Below are 27622 nucleotides of genomic sequence, written 5' to 3'. Positions count from 1 at the left end.
GCAAGGAATAATTCTTCTGATGACATATGTCATTTGGAGAACTAGCAGTCATGTTTGGGCCTCATATTCTTATGGGCCCATGAACATCGGAACCATCCTTAGTGATTTTGGTATATACCATATTACACCGTATTTAATGGTAAATCTGTGATAAATACACAAAACAGGGATACATTGCAAAAGACGTAAAGTTTATTGAACACCAAAGAAATCAGAGAAACACCATCTAATGAATCTTCTACATCAAGGAACTTTACAGGGAAACTGAAAATGGTCAGGAGACAGGTAAGATGCAGTACAAAACAGGCAGTATTGTAGTGCCACAGCTGCAAAAGTTGTTGAGTATAAGTTTTTCGGCTTAGCGGTTTCTTGTAGTTGCTGTAAGAAAAGATTAAAATTTAGTCCCTAAATATACAAAAAAATATATATATAAAGATGGAGACTATTTGCAGTTCATTGAAACCTCAACTGTGTGCTTTAAGCTAGACATCACCAAATTTTAAAGCAGACCTTCAATTATTCAAACCAGACAACCATTCTGTAAAGTTGGAATTATCTTTACCCTACCACCTTACCACTTCCTTCTACCCTGGGTGCCAAGGCTATGGGTTTCCTCCTGGGTAGAGTGCAGAAATTTTGCAAGATGATCTTGCAATCAACTGGAGTGTTTCTGGTCTTTATTAGTTACCGAGAAAAATGGTGGCATCATACCCAGTAATAAAAACAGGGTTGCAAGTAAACAAATTCTAACCTAATGTTTCACAGGTACTTATTAGCTAAATTTAATAGGTGCGAAGAGGTGGTGGTGGTGAGCGGGTTTCAGCCATAGTAAGTGGACACTCCATTTTTTTAAAAGCTGTGCGTTATTCTAACTTATTCTCAGCTCTTCATGAATTAACAAGAAATATTCCGAAACCTCTAATTTAGGCAGAGCTGCTTTACATAAAATATATTTTCACTTACTTGTGGAAGAAGATGATGATGATGTGGTAGTCCTTGTAGTACTGGAAGAACTAGTACCAGTTGGTATTCTGGGCAAACAAATAAGGTTGGTTAAATATTTATACAAAATTATTGAAATTAATAAACTAAATCTCCACAATATGCGGGTCATTGATGATATTTCACCTGAATTATCATCAACTATCACATCCATGTGAATGTCGTATTCTTTTGGCTTATCTCTACCAGAATTTAAAGCTATACTTAAGCACTGGGGCAACTAAAAGCCAAATGACTCAGTTACCTTCATCAACTGATTTTCCATAAATTAGACAGATAATTAATCAATCCAGATGTAGGAGTGACACTTTCATTATTGGAACATGGACTGGTGTAAAGACACACTACTTCTGATGGGCAAAAAACTCCAGTGGTGCCTACACTTAGAGCTAGTTGGAGTTCAAGCCCATGTGGGCACATAACCAAAAAGGTTTGTGTTATATATAAGACTTTTACCGTTCTATGTTTTGAAACCAGTAATCCTTGGCCCACCAACTCACTTCATATCTTGTCCATCCAGCAGTTCTCTGTACTTGGCGATCTCCTGTTCAAGACGGGACTTGACATCCAGAAGCATTTTGTATTCACTGGTCTGCATTTCCAGTTGGTTTCGGAGATCTGCAAGCTCTTGTTCTACCTTTGCTATGAGATCCTGGATCTGAGCAAGCTGTGCACAGTATCGGCCTTCTGTATCAGCCAAAGATGATTCTAAAGCTGCTTTCTGTGTTGAACAGGAAAAAAAGGTTCGTTATGGTCAGGTTGGGGCCACTGGCTGAATATTTTAGACGTAAAACTTATCTAAGAATTATTGTTGACTACATTGCCATTTAATATAGATAACAAAAAAGATATTTCAAATCATATGACTTCTGGGGGCCTAGTAGTTTAGAGGAATATTATAGCTTGGTTTTATTATAATCAGATTTAGGAAATGGGATTGACGGGATTGATGTTATGAAAGAAAGACAAGAAACCAGCCAATGATTTTGCAATGTCGCACCATCATATGACTATTCGTATCTTTGTAAGCATATATAAAATTGGTGAAATATACTAGTAGTATCTAAAATCAAACATGTAATTTATGATTCTTGGTTCTGTAAATAGAGATTGGATGAAGTATAAGTATATACATACCATACTGAGCTGAGACTGTAGTTCTATCTCCAAGCCCTGGAGTGTGTGCTTCAGGTTTGTGATTTCTGTTTTGGATGTCTGGACCTCTTGACCTCCAGTAACGATCTGTGCCTGCAGTTCTTTGGACTGAAACAAACAATTTTACCATGTGAGAATACCCAAAAAGGAAGAGGAGCTTTGTAACTGTAAGAAGCTATTTGCTTTGTGGGGTAATATGTTCACAGTAATCTCAGATACCAGTGCAGGTATATGTAGAACACAATATTTTAAAGACCAACTCTAGTTTTTTTGTGCCCCATGTGTACTGTTGGCCCAGGATAGTGGTGATGATGGCCCAGGATTGCCCCAGTGATTCAATCAATATTGGTCTGGGCTTACTTCAAATAAAATTATGATGCTGACCCTCACTTAATTTAAAAGAGGACCAAGGGGTGGCTCTTCAGGGGTGTGTCCTACTAAAGCTCTATTGTAATAGTAGACATCTGAAAAAAAGTTGTGAAGATGCCAATACATCTGATAGTTGGCCAAAGTTTAGAAATGATGGCCTTACATCAACAAAAGGAGATCATTTTATTCAGTTAAAGTGTTTTTAGTTAGTTACACTTACCTGAGCCTGGAATTGAGCTTCAGCTTCCTGACGGTATTTCTCAGACAGCCTTTCATATTCATCTCTCATGTTAGCCAGGATCTTGCTAAGATCATTACCTGGAGCTGCATTCATCTCCACATTAACTGATCCACTGGTTTGGCCTTGTAATCCCTTCATTTCCTAAAAAAATGACAAATACATTCAGTCTGGATTAAGCATTGATTTAAAATTCCAGATTATTCAAAACAAAAGGTGTGTTTTACAGTTCTTTATAAAACAGAAACACCCTTAATAAAAAATCTGTTCCGTTGAAAACATGCTGCATAAGATCACTTGCTCTTCGTGTGAAAGCAGTAGTCTCTTTGTCTCTTTTGTCAAAGCTAGAGCTCTCCTTTGCAAGGAGACCACTGCTTGGACAGAGAAAGAAAGAGTCTTTTTCCACAGCATGCTGGCAGGGGACAGGTTTTCCGTGATATTCTATTCTGTGATAATGGCTACGTCCAGAAGAAAATCTGTTTGGCTGATTTAAACTAAAAGTGCTATAAGAGTTTTAAGGGTTTTATAAATCTACAAGCAATACGCTGGGTTTTATTTCCAATTCCTGAGCCCAGGAAGCCCCAGACTTCTAACCTCTTCGTGGTTCTTCTTCAGGTAAGCCAGTTCCTCGGTAAGACTCTCAATCTGGCTTTCCAGGTCGGACTTAGCTAGAGTCAGATCATCCTGGACTCTGCGCAGGCCATTGATGTCAGCCTCCACACTCTGGCGAAGAGCCAATTCATTTTCATACCTAGGAAAATAGAAGTCTTGTAAATAATGATAATAATTAAAGAAATCAGAATATATATAAATTCATAGATATAATGCAGCTCATTCTTAGATAGATCCTGGGGAGCTCAACCATATTTCAACTTCTTCGAGGGACTGTATTGTTAGATCTTTGCATACTTGCTGTTGCCACTATGAGGAGTTCCCACTCTTTAAAATGCAAAAAAAGTTGCTGAAACATGTACATATGGGTAGGAATATCTAAAACCCAAGCCATGCACAAATCCAGGGCATGTTTAAGCCAACCAGATTCCATCGGCATTATTTTTGGCTGCAAGGGACAAAATAATCTTTATGCGCTGCCACACCTAAAAAGCTGAACTTGTACATAGGGTGTACAAAGCTTTTTGTCTCTCAAGCTTAAGTATTGTAACATTAGTACATTTAATTCTGGCACTTACTTAATTCTGAAGTCATCGGTGGTGAGTCTGGTGTTATCAATCTCCAGGATCACTTTGTTGTTTTCTCTGGTGGCATCAGCAATCTGTAAATCAGAGCCACATAAAAAATGTTAGCTGGGCCAATCATATTATTTTTATTTGGCTTAGATTATTTAGGACAATCAAAGCTGATTTTAGATTAGCTGGTAAAAAGGTTTCTAAATTCTAAATTTTGTTCTAAATTTAAAAGACTACAGTGTCCATTCTCCAATAAATTTGGAAAATAAAGTAATGTTTCTAGATTTCTTTTCTGAATTTATTATTATAGGTATAGATAATAGCCCAAAAATATATAAACATATATATATATATATATATATATATATATATATATATATTTAATTACATGTGTTATTTTAAGTATATAGGTATAGGTATATAGGTATAGAGTATGTCATGTTTAAATCCATACCCTTAGGGCATGTTTTTTCAGCCAAGCTCTTTAGTATTCTTTATGACTTTTTATAGTTTTCCAGTATTCTTTTACAGACCTTACTGCATTTTTACAGGCCTATAAACTGGTACGTAAATTAGGCCAAAAGAACGTTTGTAATCTCAAGGATGTAGAAAGCTTTGCATGCTTGTAAAGAAAGACTAACAGTCATGAGTTAAACCAACATTCTTACATAATTTATTATTACTTAATTAGGTCAGATGGCAACTGGGAACCACTGATACTTTATCACTTTTTGTAGCTAAGGGTTCTGTTTTCTATCTATCCATCTATCTATCTATCTATATATCTTTTTATCTATTTGTATATTATATGTATATATTATATGTCTTTATAATATATTCTTTTTGTGTGCTGATGAAAACTAAAGCTGTTGTTACTTGCCCAGAACAATAAGATTTAAAGTAATAATTATATCATAAAACAGTGTTGGCTGAGAAGTTATTTTTTATATTTTCTGCAACTTGGAATTAGACATTACTAAGACTGGTTAACCATACATCTTTATGTTTGGAGCTGGTCCTCTTTTAGACCTGTGTAGGACAAACATGAGAAGCAATCTTGTTCACATGGCCTAAAGTCATTAAAGGAAGCAAGTTATTATACAATACTATGCTTGATACACAGCAGAAGAATGGCAAAAGAACTATGTTGATCATTTATAGATAGTTACATCCAAAAATACATGTACATTACATTAGATCCTTAAGGGTCTATCCACATATGCTTAAAATGTAAATTGAAAGATTTACCTTCTTGCGAAGATCCTCAATGACCTTAAAATATTGACTGTAATCAGCAGTTGTGCTAACGGGGCTTTGCTTTTCATACCATTCCCGAATCTTTTTCTCCAGTTCAGCATTGGACTCCTCCAAGGCACGTACTTTGTCCAAATAGTTGGCCAGACGGTCATTTAGGTTTTGCATGGTTTGCTTCTCATTGACAGCAAGGAGGCCTTCGCTATATCCACCTCCATATCCACCACCAAATCCAGCAGCACCACCAAAACCAGAACCAACTCCTCCACCAAAACCAGAACCAACTCCTCCACCAAAACCAGAACCAAGTCCTCCACCAAAACCAGAACCTGCTCCTCCACCAAAACCAGAACCTACTCCTCCACCAAAACCAGAACCTACTCCTCCACCATATCCGGATCCTGCTCCTCCACCAAATCCAGCTCCTGCACCATAGCCAGCACCACCACCATATGCAGACTGTACAAAACCACCGTCAAAACCAGCACCTAAATCACCAGCCTGACAGAAATCTGCATTGCCACCATAAGCTCCCCCTCCTCTATTGTAAGATTGTTTGGAAAAAGATACAGAGTTCCTAGACCCTGCACCTTTGGCACCACCAAGGGAACCAGTAGATGTCCTGTAGGATGTTGAAGAGGAGAAAGCCATCACTGCAAATTCTAAATGATCCTAAGCCAAAGCTTATTGGTGTCTAACACAGCCTGTTCTAGTACTGCAGTGGTGTATTCTGAACCCCACTGGTCTCTTTTTAAATCCTTTTTTCATGGGTGTCAACTTTCAAAACCTAATTAATATTCACTACGTGGCTGCCAAGAATGACATATCTGCCAATAATGAATTGATTGGACATGTGTTTTTTTTTTATCTTGGATACTGTTGACACACAACTTTTCAAACAGATTTTTTTTTCTTTTGTTTATCTTCCCAAACCTATAATTTAGACTGGGAGGATGCCTGCATGTATTGGCTCTGGTGTATCACACAATGACATCTCAATGAACTCTCCCCAGGAATCAAAATCCACCCACATTACTAAATCAGCCGAGGGGAATAGGTACAGTGAAGATGTTAACATCACGTCTACTGCAACTGTGCAACATGACACTGGTAATGAAGGCACAGCAGACAATAGGGTTACCCACAGACTAAAAATGGTCCTAAATGCACTATTTCCATGTTCTAAGACAATCATGTGAATTGATTCTATTATAGTAATGTGATCTTTGCAAAAGTTTAATGCCATCAGCCAAATGAACCTAAAAGAGAAGAGTACTTTCATATAAAAAATCTTTTTATAAAAGTTTTATTTCTTCAAATTGAGGGAACTAAATATTTTGCGTAATACTTGTTATTGTTGAGTTCAATCATTTGTACACAGCAATTCTCCTTGCTCATGGGAGACCTTGAAAGACATTAAAAAAAGACAAATGATACCTTTTCTGTTTTTTCTGTGTCTGTGTTCTTCAAAGACATACTGTTACTTGGGCACATATAGACACTCTTGTACGAGTAATAGACATTCAGTTCACCCCAAAATGATATTTTATTTGTTTTCTATTCTTCATAAATAAAATAAATATAACATCCAACAGTAAAATTAGAAACAATTTATAGTACCCACAAAAGGTGTGCAATGACCTCAACCCAACTAGGAGAGAAGCCTCTATACCAGTTGAATGGCCTTCTCTGGAACAAGCAATTTCAAGTATGACCCATAGGCCATTGACTTGGAGGACGATGAGTTGGTATGTCCAGTAGGAAAAAACTCTGCTTTGACAATTCAGAGTGAATACTTTATGGAAGCTTTTCTCTAAGTATATCGCAGTTATGTTACTCTAAATGGATTATAGGAATGAATGAGACTCACAGTCTCATAAATGCCTCCTGGCTGTTATTAAGTGTGATAATCTTATAATTTTCTCATTTATCCAATCTTTCTGGATGTTCTTCTAATATAAGAAGTTACATTTGGATAATGTGCCTTTCACTGGTTCAGGCAGGGTTGATTTAATGACTGCAGCTTTTGTCAACTTTTGCAAAAACAAGATCCAACTACCTAAAATATTCTCTTCTAAGCAAACACCCTTTAGTTTAATTGCGTGTTAGAGGACCATACATGTTACAATCTGCTCCACATTTTTGTACGTCGATGTAAAAGCAAATTGCAAATGCAGCACATGTTTGAAGGGATACCAATTTAATTTATTAGGTATGTTTTTACATAGGTTTTATAGATCTAATTTGAGATTGTACAAATAAACTGCAAAGTGTATTGCAAGCTTTCTACAGGTACTACATCTAGTAGAAGTACTTGCTTTGTAAATGATTGGGAGTGGTAGGTACTGGGCTTAAAGAACAATAATATCTCAAGTTGGTAGTCCATAACAGGCAAGAGGTGTGGCAGTGACCTCAGATTCTGAACAATTACTGGCTTAATAAAAATGTTGTCATCCATCTCATGGATGTCAGCCATACAACTCAGCAGTATTGGATGAATCACATGAATTTGTTATATATTCCAAAAATTGTTGTGTAAAACAGTAGGCTTAGAATTTACATTTCAGTTTTAGTTAGTGTTTCAATAATTTAGTTACAATTATATAATTATTACTTGTGTTCGATTGATGAATTTAGTCTATCTCATCCAGGGTATCAGACTTGCCCATTCCAGCATGAACTACGCTCACTAGCCAGCCAGTTCTTGCCCACAGACATCCTTACCTGGGTACATTTGTGCCCTATAATAGTCAGTTTTTCCTATTCAGAGGCTGCGGTGGTGGATAGATCTTCCAGTGTAAGGAGCAGTGACCCCCCAGAATAAACAGGTAATTCTCCCACTGGTTACCAATTGGCAAATACAAAATGGCACCTCTTCTATTGGACACCATTGTGAGGGTTCGAGTCTTCTTACTAATTTTTAAATTCTGCATTTTTATTCTGCCTACAAATATTAATATTTGTATTTGATATACCAAATACTGGAAATATATCACAAGAAGCAAGAAGATGTTGGAAAATGATTTATTCTGGGTATATGTCATTGTTATTGTAGCATTTACCACTTTTTGATCATTCTAATGTATCAGGCCCTTTAGGTATAATTTTTAGCAGGGGTTTCCCTGAGACTATATTAAGTCTTATTTATTTAGAAATTATTTCAAAAGTTATTTCAATGCAAGAAAAAGTAGGCTAGATTGATTCTCGTGGAGTGTAATAAAATCTACAGAAAATCTTATCCATCAGAAAGTCCATCTCATCTCTGACTGCAGGATGTCCAGCATCATCTAGAGCTGACTTTCTCAAACATTTTAATATGGAGGAACCCTTGGAATAATTTTGGGGTCTCAGGGAACCCATGCTAATATTTATGGTATGTCCAGTTTGTGGTGCACTAGCCTGGTGGTCAAAGGAATATAAATGCCTCTTGCATTTGCATTGTTGGGCAGAGAGAACAATGCCACTCTTACAGATACCCAAATAGAATACTGATGTCACTTAAACTGACCCGAAAGGCTCAAATTTTATGATTGCTTAAAGAACCCCTAGCAACCCCGGGAAGAACTCTGGTTGAGAAACACTGATACGGACCTTTCTTCTCTAGCCGTATTACACTTAGATTGCCCTTTTCATTATTTCTATTTCAGTTTTTTCAAATATAGATGCTTAGCATGTAGGATTTCAATGTAAAAAAGTTACCTGTCTGGAAGTCCATTATTCTATACTACTGAATCCACACATAAAAGCATTTTATTATTTTTTTGTTATAACTTCTCCTTAGTGGTAGTGCACTGCTAGCACCCGGTCTGATGTTTTCAGATGTACCAAACCCTACTGAACCCTCTCACCAGTCATGATCTGCCTGCATAGCTTAAAGACGTGATCCAGGTATGGTGTGATTAGGTCTAAAATAAATAATAATAATATATATATATATATATATACCATGCCAATATTAATAACCTGTGTCTATATAACACTACCATACTGCACAGTGCTTTTTACAAAATCCATAATCATGTCACTATCTGTCCTTCAAGGGGCTCACAGTCTAACCTCCCTACACAATCAATACCATTGTCAATTTTTGGTAATATTTAGGGTAAGGTACAACATTGCTATCATCATTATAGTAAAGAGTAAGTGTTAGGGGTACAGGACCCTATTACTGTGTACTATAAACCCTTGGTGGCAAACCTACAAGGTGAGAGCTGTGGTGGCCCTTTAGTACTTGGGCCCTAAGAAGTTACTGTTTTCCTTGCTTAGGAACAGTGAAGAAAGATATTTAATAAACTGCTCTCTTTAGCTAAATTTTTTGTATGCTTTTATATTTCTTTACTTTTTCTGCACTTTTCCTGCAGCATTTTATAATAGATGGTGTGCTTTGACGAATATGAAATATGGTGCCGGTAGATTTGTTTAAACATTCTTCATTCTAAAAGTAGGAAATGCAGCATACAGAATCACCATAAGATAGCATTACAATTCATTAAAAAGAACCACAAAACAAGGAGACTAGAAAAAGAGGATGAAAAAACAAGAGAAAGTGGAGGAGAGAGGGGAGAGGGGCATAGGGCATTGGAAATTTCAACAGGAAAGTTGAGAAATTTCATGCATGTTGAGAAAATGTCAATATGATGATCCTACTAAAAGGGAGCCGAACAAGCTTGAATGGGTGCAAGTGGCACCTTGATTCTGGCATTTCTAGGAATTGCTTCCAGTAATACCAGGTCTCTAAAATTTAGTCTTAGCTTCCTAAATACAAAAACTATTAACTAGAGTTTGTATACTCAAAAAGGGGACAACTGAACAGTGGGAGGATATGACCATGACCACATCATAACCACTGTGAAGTTCAACTTTCCCAGCCAAGTACGAACAAAGCTGTGTAATCAGAATAGGTGGGATTGATCATAGCATATAAAATAAAGAGAATGTCTAGTCTCACCATTACCCATGCAAAGTGACTCCAATGTGTCAGTGGTCTATGAAACTGGACCCCAGATAATTGGACAGCCCTCCAATAATCCATGCATGCATGAGACACATTCAGTCTACAAAACATGGTGTCACCTATTCTGTGGGGAAAATCCTGATCGCCAATGACAGTGGATTTTTAAAGCCCATCTCCAAACAAATATTTCCCCCCCTCCCTTGCACACCCCTACAACCCATCTCTTATTGAAATTTCAAAATAAATCCACATTCCGGTTCCCTTGCCTGTTCTGTTTCTGGGTGAATGAGACCGACAGTCCAGCACTGGAAATGTGCTGGCCAGTCACCTACAGTCCCTTAGTGTTCATATACCTGCCATTGTGCCTTCTTCTAGAACCTGAAAGGACCCTGCCCGTAGGAAGTGTTAAGGTCACACAAGTAGTGATATGGAAACCTGAAATAAGATTCTATCTCCTGTAATCAGTAGTGAGGATTCTTTATGGACACATTACATGACCACAGCTGTAGGTGGGTAAAAAGTGACCAAAATCAGTTAGAAATTTGTAAAAGAGAAAAGGTAGGGAGTGCTGACTGTAATATCTGATCTCTCCTCTCTTGTATGTCCCCAGTATCTAACAGGTTCATACTGCACATGCCCAGTCTCCAACTACACTTATGGCATGCCCACAGTATCTGAACATCTACAGTAGTATATCGGGTCTCTGACCATTTAATTATTACGCATACTGCATATTATGTGCAGACTTTTGATAATGTCAGAGGCTGCACTTGAAGCCCCCTACATCAAGCAAGTTGACCACCACTATTGGTGGTTAAATACACAGATTATTGAAAACTACCCATACATTTTGAACCATTATTTAAAATTCTGGGGGAGAAAGGAAGTCTAAATTTTGCAGCAGGGTTCCACTGTTCCACTTTTATGCAAGAAAGGTTTCTCTGATTTTGGGTCACCTGTTAATTTTACCCATTGTCATGTAATACAGGATGCATTGCTTCCCGTACATGGGCCTGGTCCAAGCCAACCAGAAGTCGGGCCTAGGACTGATTTGTGGATGGTGGGGAAAATTGTACTATATGATTCATAGGAAGAACTGTTCAGTCTTTAATGGACCATTAGTTGAGCACCTCAAATGTAGTTATAAATGTAAAACTTGGAGGCACTTGGAGAAATCCTCAAGAGAAAATATACAATGCATATTGTGCGACAACTAGTAGAAAACTTGGTTTTATTGTTGCTTGTGTTTTGTTAAGGAGAGGGCACTTCACTTCCTTTATTGACACGTCAAATAGACAGAAAGTACACAGAAAAACCTCATGAACATTAAAAAGAATATATAGATACCTTTGTGCACAAAAGAAGCATTAGAATGATATAGCAAAACTCAAACAATATGGCAACCCAAATTTCTTTTGTACACTGTTGAACACCCCGAAAATGTAAATTTCTGCTTGCACGATTGATTCACTAATTTTTCTGTACAAAGGTATAAATCTGCAACAAATTTGGTCAAAATCATTCCAATGTACTTGGATTATATATAGGGTATTTTTAAAAATTTTAATCAACAAAAGTGCAGTTACGCTTTAGGTTTTAAAGTATAAACATAGCAAAATCCTTTTACTTTTAGAAGTTAACTCAGCAGTTATGGGAACACAAGAAACTTCCCAGCTTCATTTTTATATCATGTGAAAACTTCAGCATAGGAAATACTGGTTTAAAGCATTAACTAAACAAACAGTAGCCGAATCACCATTGAGTGTTCCAGATAGTAGGCTGAGCTCCACAATAGGCAGAAGTTTCCCCTAAAGCTTCTTTTTACCTCAGTCATGTTCCCATGTGGAGACTTGACAGGTATTAGAAGACAATAAGGGAGAGGTTCTCCACAGGTGTGCATTTGGCAAGATGAGGAGTAATAATTATATTGCATCAACCCTAAAGAATTCCTGTAAAAACTTACACCCAAAGCTTTGCTTTTCTTTGCCACTTCAGCATGTTGGATAACTAAAGTGTTCTGAAGAGCACAGAATACAGAGGTGAAATGGAAAGTGCAGTAACGTAACTAAATCCCCATAAAATGTAATATATTATAGCTTACCAGTCTTTAGATGTGATCCTACTAATAACACAGTTCCTACCCTGCGGTGACAACACTTGCTTTTAGTCCTGTTGTTACTCTAGGCTGCTTCCCTAGGTTGGACTACAAAAGGGAGAGCACACAAACATCATGCAAATAGTGTCCTGGCTGAGATTCGAGCATGGGACCCCAGTGTGGCAAAGCCAAGCATGCAAGCCATTGAGCCAACTGCACTCTTTTAGCAAATTAACACCCTTGTTTTAAGATTTTGGTATACAAAAACTATACAAAGGCAGCCTTCATGAAAAACACTGCAACAAAGTTATAAAGTGGCACAGTGACCTAGAGTAGTGGTCGCCAGCCTTTTGGGACCACTAAAATTACTGGCTCCTGATCGCGCATGCGCGGGAGCCGGGTGTCACTCAAAGAGGGAGAAACCTCCCCTATAGTGATGTCATTATGATATAATCCCGCCCATTCCCCATCACAATTCTGAGCCTGCGATGGGAGAGTGGGTTTCCTCTCACATTCCAAAAACATGCAGTTAAGGTAATTGGCTTCCCCCCAAAATTGTGCTTAGGCTGTGTTAAAGATTTATGGTAGGGACATTAGATTGTAAACTCCCTTGAGGAACAGCTAGTGACATGACTAAGGACTTTGTCATAAGGACTCTGCATAATATGTTGGTGCTATATAAATACTGTGTAACACTTCAGGAAAAGTCACCAAATCATGAAAGGGAGCTTAACACTCTGCTCTTATGTTCCAGAGGTTCTCCTTAAGAGTTGGGTTTGGAAATCTCTCCAATGGGGATTAAAGGATACGTTGTAATTCAAGAACATGCTGTTTTCTAACGTTTTCCTACCTTGTCAAAAAATATAAAAGTTAGCTAAAGCTAGACATTAAACCAAATAGTGGCATCTCTGGTAACTAGATCTCTGTTCTTACGTTTCCAGGTTATAATTGGAAATAAAAATGTATTTTCCTTATGGAGCTTCACCATCACCAGACATGAAGGGGGTAAGTTGCTAGCATTTTCTGCTGACCTTAAGGTCTGGTTACTTATTTATTTGCAGACTGAGATCTGCTATTAAATGTATTTGCTTTCTAAAAACTTTGATTCTAGCAGCTACCCCTTCCTAGCTCATAGGCTTGCCATAAGAAACATGCCATCAGCGTTTTGATTGCATTGCAGCTAAACAATATTTATGGGTAGTCGCCCACTCCTATACCACAGACCAGCCATTCTCAACCAAGGTTCCATAGAACCTTAGGGCTCCTCCAGAAGTTGCTAGGGTTTCCTAAAGCTGTGGCTGATTGATATCCTATAAAATGGTACCTCCATAGTTCCAACACCACCGTACCATCTGCACAAAACCAAGAAAACTTTTAGCTGGGTGTAAAGGTGACATTTTGACAACTGATGTAAGGGGGGCATTCTTCTTCCTATCAAGCAATGCATGGAGCATATTTTTTATTGGTTGATTATAGTAGGGGCTATCATAGACAGTAAGTAACCCTTTTTGTGATCCAGACTCACATGAAGGGAACCCTTGTAACAAAAAAGAACCTAATCTATCCTTCGATCCTTTCTTCTACTACTGGTTTCAAATCTTGATGGCCCCCACTTGGCACCAATGTAGCAGTACAGCAGTACAGTCTACTGTGATACATTTTCAACTCCTGGCACTAAAGTTTGTACAATGCTAGTCATGAAATATTGTAGCTGAGTCAGTTATCAGTGTAATTGTCACTTGTAGCAACAATAACTTCTATTGTCTTAATAAATTAGCTGTCATTGCCAGTGTGGCATACTGGGTACAGATAAAACACCAACAACTGACAAGCAGTAACACTGAATGGAATCTCAATGCCCAACAGCAGATTCATCATTGGAATGAGTCACTAGGTCCAGTGCCAAGGCATAGATGAGAGAGTATGGAGCCACAGAATGTGGTTCAGGGTGTTCTCTTCCACCATGATTAGCCTTTGACTCAACACGTCTAAAAAATCTTAGTACAAATGGATCAGATTAGACTTTTCTGCAAACAGAATCATTTTACATTTCCTAATGTCAGCTATTCTTAATGCAATAATCCTCTCATGACTAATTCCTATATTATTGGAATGATTGACTGTTTATTAGAATAATGAAAGATACATTAATTGCAGTTGGGTATACAGCCTGAAAATTTATTCGACCCTCGAACGTCCCTGCAATGTGCATGCAAACCATTTAGATTTACATGCTTTGGATCACTATAGATCCAAAATATTATCAAAAATGTTTTTATTGATAAGGGGATTGTGCTTGTTAATGTGCATTGTGTCAAGGCAGCTCATTCATTTTAAACAAGCTGCATCACACTGCAAAAATACCTGCAACAGTTTCCTAATGCAGCACACGTTGTAGCATGCTATAGTGCAAGACTTGATAAAAACTATTATATATGTGCATTGAGATGCCATTTACCAGTTGTTTGGCCGCCATGCTGCTCATGGAGCTAACGGCAAATTATGGGACCCTACAGCAAAATGTTAAATTGCCCAGCTTGAAATGCTGTGTTTAGGATGCACACATATCCTACCCTGGAAAGCCTGCCACAAAGAGAGACTGTCTTGCAGATAGTAGGAGAGCCATGGATTATTAAAATAAGAAACTGCTCTGGATTCAGAAACCAGCTTCAAGGAAATGAGCAATGAGAGATAGAAGTACTGGACAGCCTTGGGAAGAGAGGTCCTGTCCTAGAAAGAGAGAAGCACTGCCATAAAGAGAGATTAACATGGTCCTATAGACATAGACATACTGTCCCAGAGACAGAGAAACACTGCCTCCGAAACAAAGGGGTGAAAAGAAAGAACGTACCACCCTATAGAGACGCACTTTGAAATAATGGGGAGAGACACAAAGTTATGTATTTGTGGATTGGATTGGATCTCAGCAGCCCATCTAGGTTATGTCAAAGAATAAATTGTCTCGCCTAGCTCTGTAGGTCAGTAAAATCTAATGTTGCCAATGCTAAATGTTAAACTATCACCAACCACCATCCCTCCATATGTCTCCGGCACTGCTAGGCTCTCTCTAGCCAGGACCTCAAGGCTGACGTCCAAGATACCGATTCAGTGCACTTTTTGATGCTGTGACCTGAAACAATATACAGGTCGGAAACTCATCATTCTGACGTTATATGCTACATATTTGTACATATTCAATAATGGGTTACTGGCTGAAGGTACTAAAGTCAAAAACAACCAACCTACTTGTAATCCTATAGGAAGTCATTAATGGTAGCCCTCCTATTACTTTCAGTAAAGTTTTCCAAGCATGGATGGGAATATGGTTGCTGTGCAACTCAATGTACAATCTGAACATGAATAGGTACAAGAACTAATTACTACGTGCATGTATAAAAGTTCTGTACAAACTGGCTAATTAAGGTTACTAAAGATGGCATACCTATTGAAGGAAGAGTATATGAAGATGGTATTACCAGCTAGGACGTTCCGTCACTATAGCAGAGGTCAGTACTGCGGACCTCAGTTCCAATTAAAGGGTGTAAGCTTTGGGGGCGTCATCTTCATCCTTTATACTTATAATAAGTCATTGTAATTAAGTCATTGATCTGAAATATGTGGACATCAAAACCCTGAAAAAGGAGTCTTAATTTGACACACACAGTGATAAACCATAAATCAATTATGTTAGTGGTTCAGGTTGCTGATGGTGTATTATTACGGGGAATATTGTTCTGGAACATATCAGAACCCTAATATCCATTGATCATCATTTGAATGCTGCAGCAGACCTGTTGTCCTATATGCCCTCAATAATGGGTTTTATGTGTAACTATAAAACTGTTTTTCAATTGTTTCTGAAATGCATCATTCTACAGAATAAGAGTTGGTGATCTTGTTGTGAAGATCTTCATTCAAGCCCTTATTGTTGTCAAATACAAAGTAAAAAAACAAGTAAACAAGGCAACACAGCTGTCCTCCCCATTTTCCAATTGATTTACTATGTTGTCACCCAGTCCAAATAATGCAATGATTGTCAAATCTTATTATATATTTTTATTGACTCTAAATAAGTTCTCTAGCTAATAAAAGGCAATAAAATGAATTACAGTGGTGATCTGCCTATTAATTTGTTTGCTAAATTGGAATGATTTAGGGGAATTATGGATATATACAGTTCCATATCATTTCATCATACACATTGCTTTATATCAATATGTGAAATGTATTAGATTTTTATGTGATCATCAAATTTAGAACTGAGTCATCAGATTTCTGCATTACTCATCATTAGCTGTGGACAGGGAGGAGTGATTATCAATACCAGCTTAACCACCTTGAATAAGGTGTAACTGAACCAATACCTAACCCCATCACTCATTCCAGACTTTAAAATGTTCTCGCTAGCATTTATTTTTAAATCTACAAAGAGTTTCATAGTTCTGGTCTGTGTTGGTGGTAGGGCAAAGCTTTAGATATATGTTATGGAATTTTTCTGTATGGAAGCAACATTCTCATGTTTTTAGTACTTTTTTATGTTTTGAATATAAAGTAAATACAGTATATATATATTTTTGATATAGCTGTTTAAATGGAAAAGACTGTACTGGCTCCATGTGGTATAACAACTGTTCAAGGCTGGGGCACTAAAAAGTTTTAGAGTTTTAATTCATGTTTCAATTCTATGAATGGTTTGGGTATTGTCTATAAATAATTAAAATTCCAAATCCAATTGTTGGTCTTAGGCTCTGTCTAGGCAGGGTTTTAATTTATGTGTCTATTGGTTGAACTTGGTAGACCTTTGTCTTTTTTCAGCCTGTACCCATGTATTTATTGTAACCTAATAGACAATGAGACTTATTGCATAAAGAAGTTACCAAGGCTGATACATTATTAAAATAAAGATAATAAATGGAAAATCCAAAGAGTTAGTTGACTTCCAAAGTTGATTTCGGTTGACTTCCAAGGTTGATTTCGGTTGACTTCTAAACACTTAAGTTGACTTTCAAAGGTCACACTAAACAAAGTGAACAAAAACAGAACAATGATGGCAACGGGAGTTCACCACTCTTCTACAAGGGTGGAAGAGTTACTAGCTTTGAGTTGACTGGTAACAGGTCCTGTTACCCCAACCGTTCATCAGTCTGGGACCTGATTCTTTTTTTTTAATTAATTTAAATTTAATTTTTTTTAATTAAGCATCTGTGCATTGATACCTCAACATTATATATTTATCAGAGCCATTTCATTAAAAAACTATCTCAAATTACCTATGTTGTTTTCTAGGCTATATAGAGAAACATTTAATCTAATTCAGTTATATGTGCAGTTTTCATTTGATTAACAACATGGGTTAATAAATTAAAAAATGTGGCATACTGGGTAAAACTGAAACCCAACAATTGACAGGCAAAAACGCAAGATGAAATGTCAATGCCCAAATGCAGATCCATCATTGAAATGAGTCACCCGGGTCTAGTGCCAAGAGATAGATTAGACCACATGCATGCGATTCAGAAGGTTCTCATCCACCATGATTAGACTTTGAATCAACACGCCTAAAATATATTTTATACATAAAGTTTTAGTTTCAGGTACAGAATTTTGAAATGGCATAAATGAAAAATAAAAAAAGCCCAATAAAAAAGTTAATAAAGACCTATATATTTCTGTTTTGCCAAAGATTTAGCTGGCATCGGATTCTGAAATCCAATTTTTACCATGTTGTTTTTTAAGAATAACTAAAAATAAGATGAGTTGAGCACACTATAGATATTTGTAACAGACTCTGAATAATTTTGGTCAGACCTTTTCTACTTTTCTACCCCCTCCATCCTGGTGTCCTGATATGTTGTAAAGATACAAAACTCTTGTCAGCACACCGATTACTGGTGTTTGATCATATTGAAGCTACCATGATCAATGCAGAACTCATTTCTAACAAATATTTAAGATATTATTATTCTAAAAATATTTTTCAATCAGTGGTATAAACATATTAGGAGTTCCTAGATGGTAAATGATAGCATGCAAAATACTCCTAAAGATTTGGAAGTATCTGACAATCCATGAGAAGGTTAAGTTGCTACACATGCTTTAAGAAGGAAAAGGGTATGCTGCTGTTGCCCGCCATTATGGCCTGAACGAGTCTACCATACACTACATCAAGAAGGATAAAGCCAACATCAGGAGTACCATAGCGGTCAGTTACATTCAGAATGCAAAAAGAATGGTGACTGTATGCAACAAGTATATTGTGAGGATGGAATCAGCACTGGCTCTTTGGATTACTGATTGCAGGAAGCAAAACATTCCACTGGACACCAATGTCATCATGGAGAAGGCCAGGCAACTTTATGAGCAATTAGCCAGAGATGCATGTGCCCAAATAGACAACCAAGATGACCCCCAACCAGGATCATCAACAGCACCAGAAGAGCCAATTGCATTTAAAGCCAGCAAGGGCTGGTTTTATAGATATATAGAGATTGCAGCTCAAGAGTGTACCGCTGCATGGGAAAACAGCATTAGCAGATGTAGAAGTAGCCCAGAAATACCCTGAGGTATTCAAGTCAATCATAGAGGAGAAAGGGTATCAGCCAGAAAAAGTCTTTAATATGGATGGGACTGGATTGTTCTGGAGGAAGATGCCATCTAGGACATTTAAAATGAAGGAGGAAGCCCAAGGCCCTTAATTCAAAGATCAGAAAGATTGAGTAACCTTGATAATGTTTGGCAATGCTGCTGACTTCCTGATGAAACCAGCATTCATTTATAAATCTGCTAACCCCAGGGCCCTGAAAATAAAAAATAAAAACCTGCTGCCAGTCCACTGAATGCACAACTCTAAGGCCTGGATCACAACTCTAAAGCCCTTGTATTCGACTGGTTCCACCAATGTTTCATCCCTCAAGCCAAAATGTACCTCCACAAAAAAGGGCTGCTTTTCAAAGTGTTCCTTACAATGGACAACGCTAGTGGCCACCCACTAAAATTATCCTATGAGGGAGTAAAAACTTTAAACGCATGTTGGCAGGAGCTGTGGCCAGAATGCATCCATAATTACAAGGGCTTCTCTCCAGAAGAAATTCAACAATCGCCAATTGACAAGGTCAGGCTGGCGAAGATTTTAAGAAGAGAAGAATTCAATGACATGACACAAGACGACGTGAATGAGCTCATCGATGCCCACTCTGACCCACTGATAGATGAGGATTTGTCTGAGCTTACAAAATCTGCAAGCGAGGAAGAAGAGGAACAAGGTGATCCATTTCAGGAGGTTGACGACAAGGGCCTCTCGCTAGAAAGACTTGCAATGATGGCAAAAGCTGTAAAAGAACTGCAGGGGATGGCTGAAGCATGGGATCCCTCTATGGTTCGCTCATTGCAGTTCAAGAATGTGATTGATGTTGCAATGCAATCATACAAAACCATTCCCACCACTATGAAGAAACAATGGCAGCAATTGCCCATCACAATGTTTTTTCAACCTGCAAAGGAGACTTCAGACGCAACCTCACAAGAAGACACGCAACACTCCGAAACACCTGATGAAGAGCTGACTTCTGAAGAATTGTAAATGCTCATCATCATCGTCTTCACTCAAGTCACTTATCCTAAAGGGTAAGTACTGACTTTATTACAGTACAGTACTGTATTTACAAGTAATGTAACACATATAATATTAAACAAAAAGAATTTGGGGGTGGTGCCCAAATATCGCGGATTTTCTTTTTTTGCTGGTGGTTTGGAATGTAACCCTGCGATAAACAGGGGTCTACCGTATAATTTCTAGGACTTTGAGATCTCATCAAGCCTCTAGGCCCTACAACAATTGCTATGTTTGCTATTTTATAGTGATCCCTATGCCTATACTATCACCCACACCACCATTGGAACTTCACTGCTAACGTTGTAGAGGTAAGGTGCCTGATCACTTTACAGCACCCAGCATTTCCAGAAATGTCCTAAAATGTATGATCAAACAGACTACAATAGAATATATGTCATTGAAGAGGTATAGGGCAATAATATACAGCAGCAAAATAAATGTTGGAAGGAAAAAAGCAGTTCAGTGCCAGAAACCCAAAAAGCTTCTCTTAACTTTTTTTTCCGATCTTTTCTAAAGAATTTTCCATTTTCTTCTTTTGTTACCCCACTTCAATGTTTGGCCATTCTCTGCCGGGTAAAAACCCTGGTGTAAGCCCTAACTTTTTAGTGCAATGGACTGAGCTCTATCTATGATCCTCCACATGATAGCCCTGAGCCAAAACCAGGCATCAGTGCTATCATAATGTTAAAGGAAAGTGATATTCTGCTTATTTAGAAGTGCCCATGGAGAAGTGGGGAAATTAAGGTAAGTATATTTACACGGAAGGGGAAAAATAAGCTGTCTCAGGTCAAAGTAACGTGATACAAAAAATAAGCTTGTGATTTTTTTCCTTTATGTATTAGATGCAGATAGATTATGGCATAATGACAGATATGGGTGCAATATAGTCAAACTGGGATGTTGCCAAGTAAAAGAAGAGAATGTTATTAGCCTGGGTGTATACATTCTTGTGTTGCTCTAAGACGTGTTTTGACACAAACTTGAACTTTAGACAACATCAGAGATCTAGCAACATCCCTAATAAGACAATTAAGAATAATATTTCTTTGTTACTAATTATTTGCTCATTGTGGTGGTAATGTAGTAGAATACAATTCCATAACAGTCTTTTGGAGTGGAAATGTTCTAAATTTTTTAGATGATCAAATATAAGGTAAGAATTTCATAACCTTTAATTCTTCAAGCACTTATATTAGAACTCAAGGAATAGAGAGCAGTTCTGGTGTTGCATGCAAAGTTCAATCTGGCATTGCAAATAAAGTTCTCATTTAGAGATAGAGATTTATTGGGCTGGAGCACATTCTCTTGGGATTTCGAGTGCTTGGTTCTCCAGGAGACATCGTATTATCAGCCAAACTCTCCAGAAGCATTTAAATCTAGGTTTAAATAACTATTTTTTGGAATAACCCCCATGTGTTAAGGTTTTGATAAGCCGTTTGTATTTTGGGGGCTAGGAGTAAAGAGGAGCCCCCATTCCTTCCATGGTGGACACCATTTTGGTCTCAGAGGAACCATGTGCACAAAGATGTCATCAGAGATTTCTGGGCCCTAACCTAGATACATTTTCTGGGTCTTCTTTTTCATATCTAAAATTACCAGCATTGCAAAAGGAAAGTCAAGGGTCTGAGATAAAGAGCAAAAGAACCAGGTCCACATGTAGGGTCTGGGCTATACAGAAAAAAGGCATGTGGAAATGGAGGATCAGACTTCACATGTATCTGGCTCCAATGTTGGCCTACCAGACCCTCCACTTGAACCTGGATCTTATTTTGGTCGGGTCAGATCCTCCATTTGCACCTGGATCTCTTTCTGACTAGACCAGACGATTCTCTTGCACCCGGATCTTGTCACACGTACCTCTTTCTCACTAAAGCACAGGCATCCCCCTCCTGCACATGCTTGCGTTCTGAAGCTGGCCGTGCCTCTGTTTCCACGCTTTATCAATTCCGTCCAATCCGCTGGCCAATCAAAAGATAGCCTCTTGATCAGCCCTGGCTATTTAGCTGGCTCACAGACTGCACTTTGCGTTCGTGCAACAAGTCTTACTAGTGCCGAGCTCACTAGTTCTGTGAACTAGTTCCTGTACACTCGCTGCATGTTCCAGTGTTTCTTGTGTCCAGCTCCTGTGTTAACCCCTCGTTGCCCAGTTTGTTGGTTCCCAGTCAACTTCCCTGTGCTGTTCCTGTGTTCCTGTCTGTCTGTGGATATCCCTGCATCACCTGTACCTCCTGCTGTATCCAGTGTCTCCAGTGTTCCCTGTGTTCGCAGTGGCCTCTGCGTCACTGCTGTCAGTCTACTGGATCCCTGGCTATTGACCCCTGGAGTGTGACCTGTCCTCTCTTGTTTGCTGCCTGTCTCGACCCCGGCTTTCTTTGACCACCCTTCTGCTTAGTGATTTTGTACCGTGCTTTGCCCACCTTGGTGTGCCCAAGGACCGCCACCTGGCCGTAACCTGCAGCACAACATCCTCACCACCAGAGGCTCTGGAGAAAACCTGGGTATGGCTTAGACTCGGCACATTGGCCCTTCGCAGGGCTCACACCAACTCCATACGCCCCCTAGTGGTCCTGTCTCTGCATACATGACAGATCTCTTTCTGGGTGAACTAGGTACAATCAGAAGGTCTGACTTAATCTATCAAGGGAGAAAAGTGTTTCACTTGTTGGCTTTGAGTCAAACAGCAAGCAATCCAGGCGCAAGAGGAGAGTTTGGCTAGGCCACAAGGGAACCAAGTGGAAATGCAACCTGATCCCCTACTTGCACTTAACCCTCTTTCTGACTGGCTCACCCTTGCGTCTAGCTGCCTTACTCTTTGTTCTCTGTAATATTTCTGTTCCCCCCACTCTACTTACACTGCCGCCCCCCATTCTTTTTTTATGTGGCTTATTTAACAGCCTTTCTTTCACAGTATTTTTCTCTTCTCTGTTCTTTTTTTCCCTTGCCTTTTGCTCTCCATTCTTATTCTTCCCTGTCTCTTTCTTTTCCACTCTTGTTCTCATATGTGTCGTTCCTCTCTTCTTCTACCATGTCTCTTTTCTCTGCACCTTTTTCTGTTTTTATCTCTCCTCTATGGATCCTTTTTCCAATATTTCCTTTCACCCATCTTCAGTATATGTATATACACATCTCTTTCTCTTCTTACCTCTCTCATTCTATCCCCCCCATTGTACCATGTCTTTAGGCATAGGTGACAACTGCTGGGATCCTCACCGATCTGCCTTCTCCCACCAAACATATAGCAGCCATCCTGCAGTCACTAGTTGAAACTGTACATGTGCCCTTTCTTCTGCCATGCTTCACTTTCTGGAAATATTTAGGCTATGTTCAGACTAGCCACCCCCAGGTACATATTGTGCACAAGACGATTGTCTACCTCCATTATAACTCAGAATGAAGATAAATAAAATTATTTTTTTTCTCTGATATTTCTTTCTCTTTATCGTATAGCTATCACATACTCCTTAAAAGCAAAGTGCACCCACTCAATTTGAGGTGCGCTTGTGGTAATATTGCATTTGATGTGCTATAAATTTACAGTTAGTGCATTAATTCCATTTTTTGCTCAGGCAAGTGTCCTGAAAGACTTAATGCTAGAAAAATCGTGCAAGGTTTAATTGCCATAACTGACAGGCTATCCACTTAAGTTTTGCTTCAGCAAGTTCAGCAAGCTAGTTAGCACTGCAAAGCCCAGAGTGCTAACCTCTGATTTATGCACCAGTTCCCACTTTTCCAGACTTTACCTACATATTCTGCAGCTGGGTAACAGTAATTCAGTAGGCTTTGCAAACTTCATATACATATATATCATACACATATTTTTAATGATGATGGTAAAAGCAGTTTTGTAGAAAGGCTGAATGAAAGTTTTGCTTTAACCCAGGGTGTTTTCCTTGTGAACATGGTATGACACATCTTCAGGACCTGCTCGCCTCCTCTTCTCCATTCCCACACATATAGGTAACATGAGATGAAAAGACAAAGGAATTTCTGTTACAAAGGGATTTCTGTTACTATGCCCAACCATGGTAAATCCATTGCAATAATAAACGGCATAACCAGTGAATTGATGTAGCAAAGCTTTATTAAAGAAATCAGGACGTAGGCTTAACACCAAGAGTACATTATAATAGACATGTCAGTGGGAGTCTTGATCGAAATTTTAATTAACATGATGAGAATGTTGTATATTGCAGTAACATCTACAAATATATTCATCTTATTCATCTGTATTATATTTTGGGGACTATTTACTTATATTGAAATAGTAAAGTGCAAGTGTTTGTAAATAGTCAGAAAAAATACCAGCTTGGTTAGCTGCATTGCAGTAAATTGATAGCAGAAAAGGTAATGACATTCCTTCCAAATGTGTATTGTAGTAGGTGGTGGGCTAAGCCGCCCATAAGTTTGCTATGGGGATTCCAGCAGTAAGACACCCACCTGCCTAAACTATTCCCCAGAAACCTTTGATTTCCACCAATAAGGACATGTCACAGTTGGCGTTCCTAACCATAAGATGCCAGTAATTAAAAAAAAGTTTCAAGACATCCACCTTAGCAAAAGTAAAAGTTTTGGATGGGTTGTGCCTATTTTGATTTTTGGTTGACATGTTACATTAAGAAAAGAATATTTATAAGCTACAAGCATGGATAAACTGGAGACATTTAGGTATTGGTTTTGGTGGAAATTGATGTTCACTTTCTGTATCCGGATTGGTAATGCTGGTCACGGGTGGAGCTCACACGGCCATCACTGTCCTCAGTCCGGATTCTTACGTGTTGGGAACCTCCTGCAGGAAAGCAACCACATTTTTATTTACTAATCGTAACATTGTAATTAACTTTTAATTATATAGTGCCAACATATCATGTAGTACTTCACAAAGTCCAAAGTCATGTCACAGTTTAATGACCCCACCATTATCATATGTCTTTAACACAGTTCAAGGTTAATTTTTTTTGGATGTGGGAGGAAACAATGAAGCATGGAGGTAACCCAAAATACAAATATAATACATATTATATTTTGGCAAAATAATGTATTGTATTAAATGATTAAGGCGCATATCACAATACAAACAATAATATGGACCACAAGTGTTTTATGGTCACAAGGGACATTAAATTTAGGCCCAAAGGGTGCTATACGTCAGTCATCTAGCAATGTACATAAACGTATAGCCGCCTATAGATGACTGTAAGGTGGATATGCGCTTTCATATAGACCTATATACCCAACGCGTTTCGCCCGATAAGGCTTCCTCAGGGGTAGCGATAGATCAGCAAAATGTAAACAGATGCTTAGTATAGTCTAAGTGTGTTACAAACATAAATAAATACATACATTAGAACACAGTAAATCAAATCATGTCAATACAAGTACATTATGTCAAATGGTAAATGTGCTCAATTTATGTGTAGCAAAACATTTAAGACACATTTGGCAGTAAATTAATGTTATCATCTATCAATTAACCAACCTTTGGTAATCTCCCTAAACTCAGTCTCCAGCCTCCCATGTGACTGTGCTGGTGCTTAGTAATAGGCTAAGCACTGTCACATAGGAATAGAAAGAGTCCTTAGTCCCATGTAGTCTCCAATTATGAGCCACATGATGTTTAGGGGAAGGTGAGCGTGTGCTGCTGGGGATTGTTAGTTAACCTGTTACTTTTTCCTGCATGAACAAAACAAAGGTTCACTTTAAATGCAAGTATTTAATGCCATTGTGTTAAACAAGAGCATGCATTGTACATATCTACTTTAATAAGTGCGGAACAAAAATATAAAGTTTTTTGAGCAAGGGACAAAGCAATTATTGGGCGAGTATTACATAATGGAAGCACATCTGCTACTGCAGCTGGGACATTCTGGTCCGGATTTAAAATTATATTGGTCATTGTGTCCTATCCCATTATCTTCTAGTAAGGTAGTCCATACCTGTTTTATCATACTTGGAGCCTGAAGAGTAATCGGTTGAGGATGAAGATGAATAATCATAGGAGCCCTTTGGAGCCCTGTGAAAAAAAATAAGACAATTAATAACTCGTACAAACCATAACGTATACATTTATCAATGACACTATTTTAGTTGTCTAAAGTATCTGATTTCAAATGTCATTAGACATGTTGGAAAAAGTACTGATTTGTTCATTTTCTGTAAATGAAGGTTAACCCAAACTTTGGTTTGGAGAGAGAAAAATGTGAACCCCAATTAATTTTTTTGACTGCAATTGTCTGGTGAAATCATTGTTACCAATAAAGTAAATGAGTAGTACCCCAGATAATAGCCCCAGAAAATGAGAAGAGCCAGGAAATGAAATATATGTTGACAGTAAAACCCTAGAGAGATACAGCATCAGAAAATGGTTCATAGTTCCTTTTGGCTGGACTGATCGTTTATTCTCCTTTCAGTAAGTTCTGCAGTTTTTTATGTTATCATTTTCTTCACTCAGCTATGGGCCTGATCCTACCAGCTCATATTTCCTTCTAAGATGTGGAACAAATGTCTGTCTAGACAACATTTCCACTTTTCCTACCTAAGCCATGAAAATGGTCATCATTTGTTGATAATTTGCAATACGTACTGAATTCCCTGTCCATCCAGAAGACTGCGGTAGGTGTTGATTTCTTGCTCTAGACGAGTCTTGGTATCTAGAAGAATTTGGTACTCTTGACTTTGATTCTCTATCTCACAACGGACATTTGCCAGTTCTGCCTCCACCTTCTGAATCAATTCCTGGATTTCTGCAAGCTTCATACAGTAACGTCCTTCTGTTTCTGCTAGTGATCCTTCCAAAGCGGCTTTCTATATTTGGGTAAACAAAATCATACAACTTATTTCATATCACTGACAATATTGCTTACATAGTGTATCTAAAAGAAAGACAGAAGAATCTTTCCCCCATGTCCATAAGGTCAGGGGATCCAACTGTTTCTTTTTGTTGTAGAATGATATTACTTACTGTAACAACATTTATCATTGGTGTTTGTTTTATATTATGTTATCCACATACCATGCTTATCTGGGCCTGGAGGTCAATCTCAAGGCTTTGGAGAACGCGTCTCAATTCTGTGACTTCAGTCTGAGTGGTCTTGATTTCACTGGAGTCTTTGGTTAATTGTTGATTAATTTCTTCAGCCTAGGGAAATTTATTTTATTAGTATAAATATCATATTATTGGGGTATAAAGTCAATATCTTAAACATCGACTGGGATTGAAGAAACTTACCTTATTACGATACCATTCTTCCAATTCCTTCTGGTTTTTGGCTATGATTGTTTCATAGTCATGTCTCATGTCCCCAAGCGTTTTTTGTAAGTCAATACCCGGTGTCAGGTTAAGGTCCACGTTGACGGTGCCTTGGACTTGACCACGCAATGCTTTCATATCCTGCAGAACAAATTCCATTAAAATATCGATGATCTGAAGATGGAACTTGTATACAGTGCCACCTGGTGATAAACTGAAATTATGTTTCTTTTACATAGTCTACAATTCTATGGATTTAATTTTTATGGTTCTGTTAGTTTCGTATTGAAAACAGAATTTTGGTGGTCATTACCAAAAGTTTTATATCACATTAAATGCTTCATCAAACTGCTAAATGATTTCATTAGAAGGTCAGACATATGAGTATTCCAGAAGTTCAGTGTGCTGACATTGTAATTGTTTTATTAAAAGATGCATTTGACATGCTAAATCAGTCTTTCTTTGCCTTTTTAACATGGCGGAACCCTTGAAGTAACTTTCAGATGTTAA

At 38.1% G+C, this 27622-nt stretch overlaps 2 protein-coding genes and 1 long non-coding RNA gene across 6 annotated transcripts in view; 1 reads left to right on the top strand and 2 right to left on the bottom strand.

The window, feature by feature from the left end:
• Positions 1–27622, top strand: part of LOC140333239 (uncharacterized) — a 67368-nt gene that overhangs the window by 6671 nt on the left and 33075 nt on the right. For 2 of the 4 annotated variants that reach the window (XR_011921307.1, XR_011921306.1), the window contains exons 1-2: positions 1530–1745; positions 13196–13259. This is a non-coding gene — a long non-coding RNA (uncharacterized lncRNA). Of the gene's footprint in view, positions 1–1529; positions 1746–13195; positions 13260–27622 lie in introns of those variants that run through there. The other 2 variants (XR_011921309.1, XR_011921308.1) reach the window with 1 other exon arrangement.
• LOC140333237 (keratin, type I cytoskeletal 19-like) lies at positions 171–6235 on the bottom strand. Its single transcript, XM_072414775.1, has 8 exons — positions 5200–6235; positions 3955–4037; positions 3359–3515; positions 2747–2908; positions 2140–2265; positions 1503–1723; positions 964–1031; positions 171–378 (listed from the first exon to the last, which is right to left on the bottom strand). The coding sequence occupies exons 1-8, from the start codon at positions 5854–5856 to the stop codon at positions 359–361; spliced, it is 1494 nt and encodes a 497-aa protein (XP_072270876.1). The 5' UTR covers positions 5857–6235; the 3' UTR covers positions 171–358.
• The window catches only part of LOC140333236 (keratin, type I cytoskeletal 19-like), an 8019-nt gene continuing 4332 nt past the window's right edge, over positions 23936–27622 (bottom strand). The window contains exons 4-8 of the mRNA XM_072414774.1: positions 27092–27253; positions 26876–27001; positions 26447–26667; positions 25800–25876; positions 23936–24652 (exon numbers count right to left, since the gene is read on the bottom strand). Coding sequence (XP_072270875.1) covers positions 24558–24652; positions 25800–25876; positions 26447–26667; positions 26876–27001; positions 27092–27253 — 681 coding nt within the window. The 3' untranslated portion in view covers positions 23936–24557. The remainder of the gene's footprint in view (positions 24653–25799; positions 25877–26446; positions 26668–26875; positions 27002–27091; positions 27254–27622) is intronic.

The sequence above is a fragment of the Pyxicephalus adspersus genome, chromosome 6 (genome assembly GCF_032062135.1).
Source record: "Pyxicephalus adspersus chromosome 6, UCB_Pads_2.0, whole genome shotgun sequence".
Lineage (NCBI taxonomy): Eukaryota > Metazoa > Chordata > Amphibia > Anura > Pyxicephalidae > Pyxicephalus > Pyxicephalus adspersus.
Note: the sequence above shows the minus strand (reverse complement) of the source record. Positions and strands in the feature narration are given on the sequence as shown.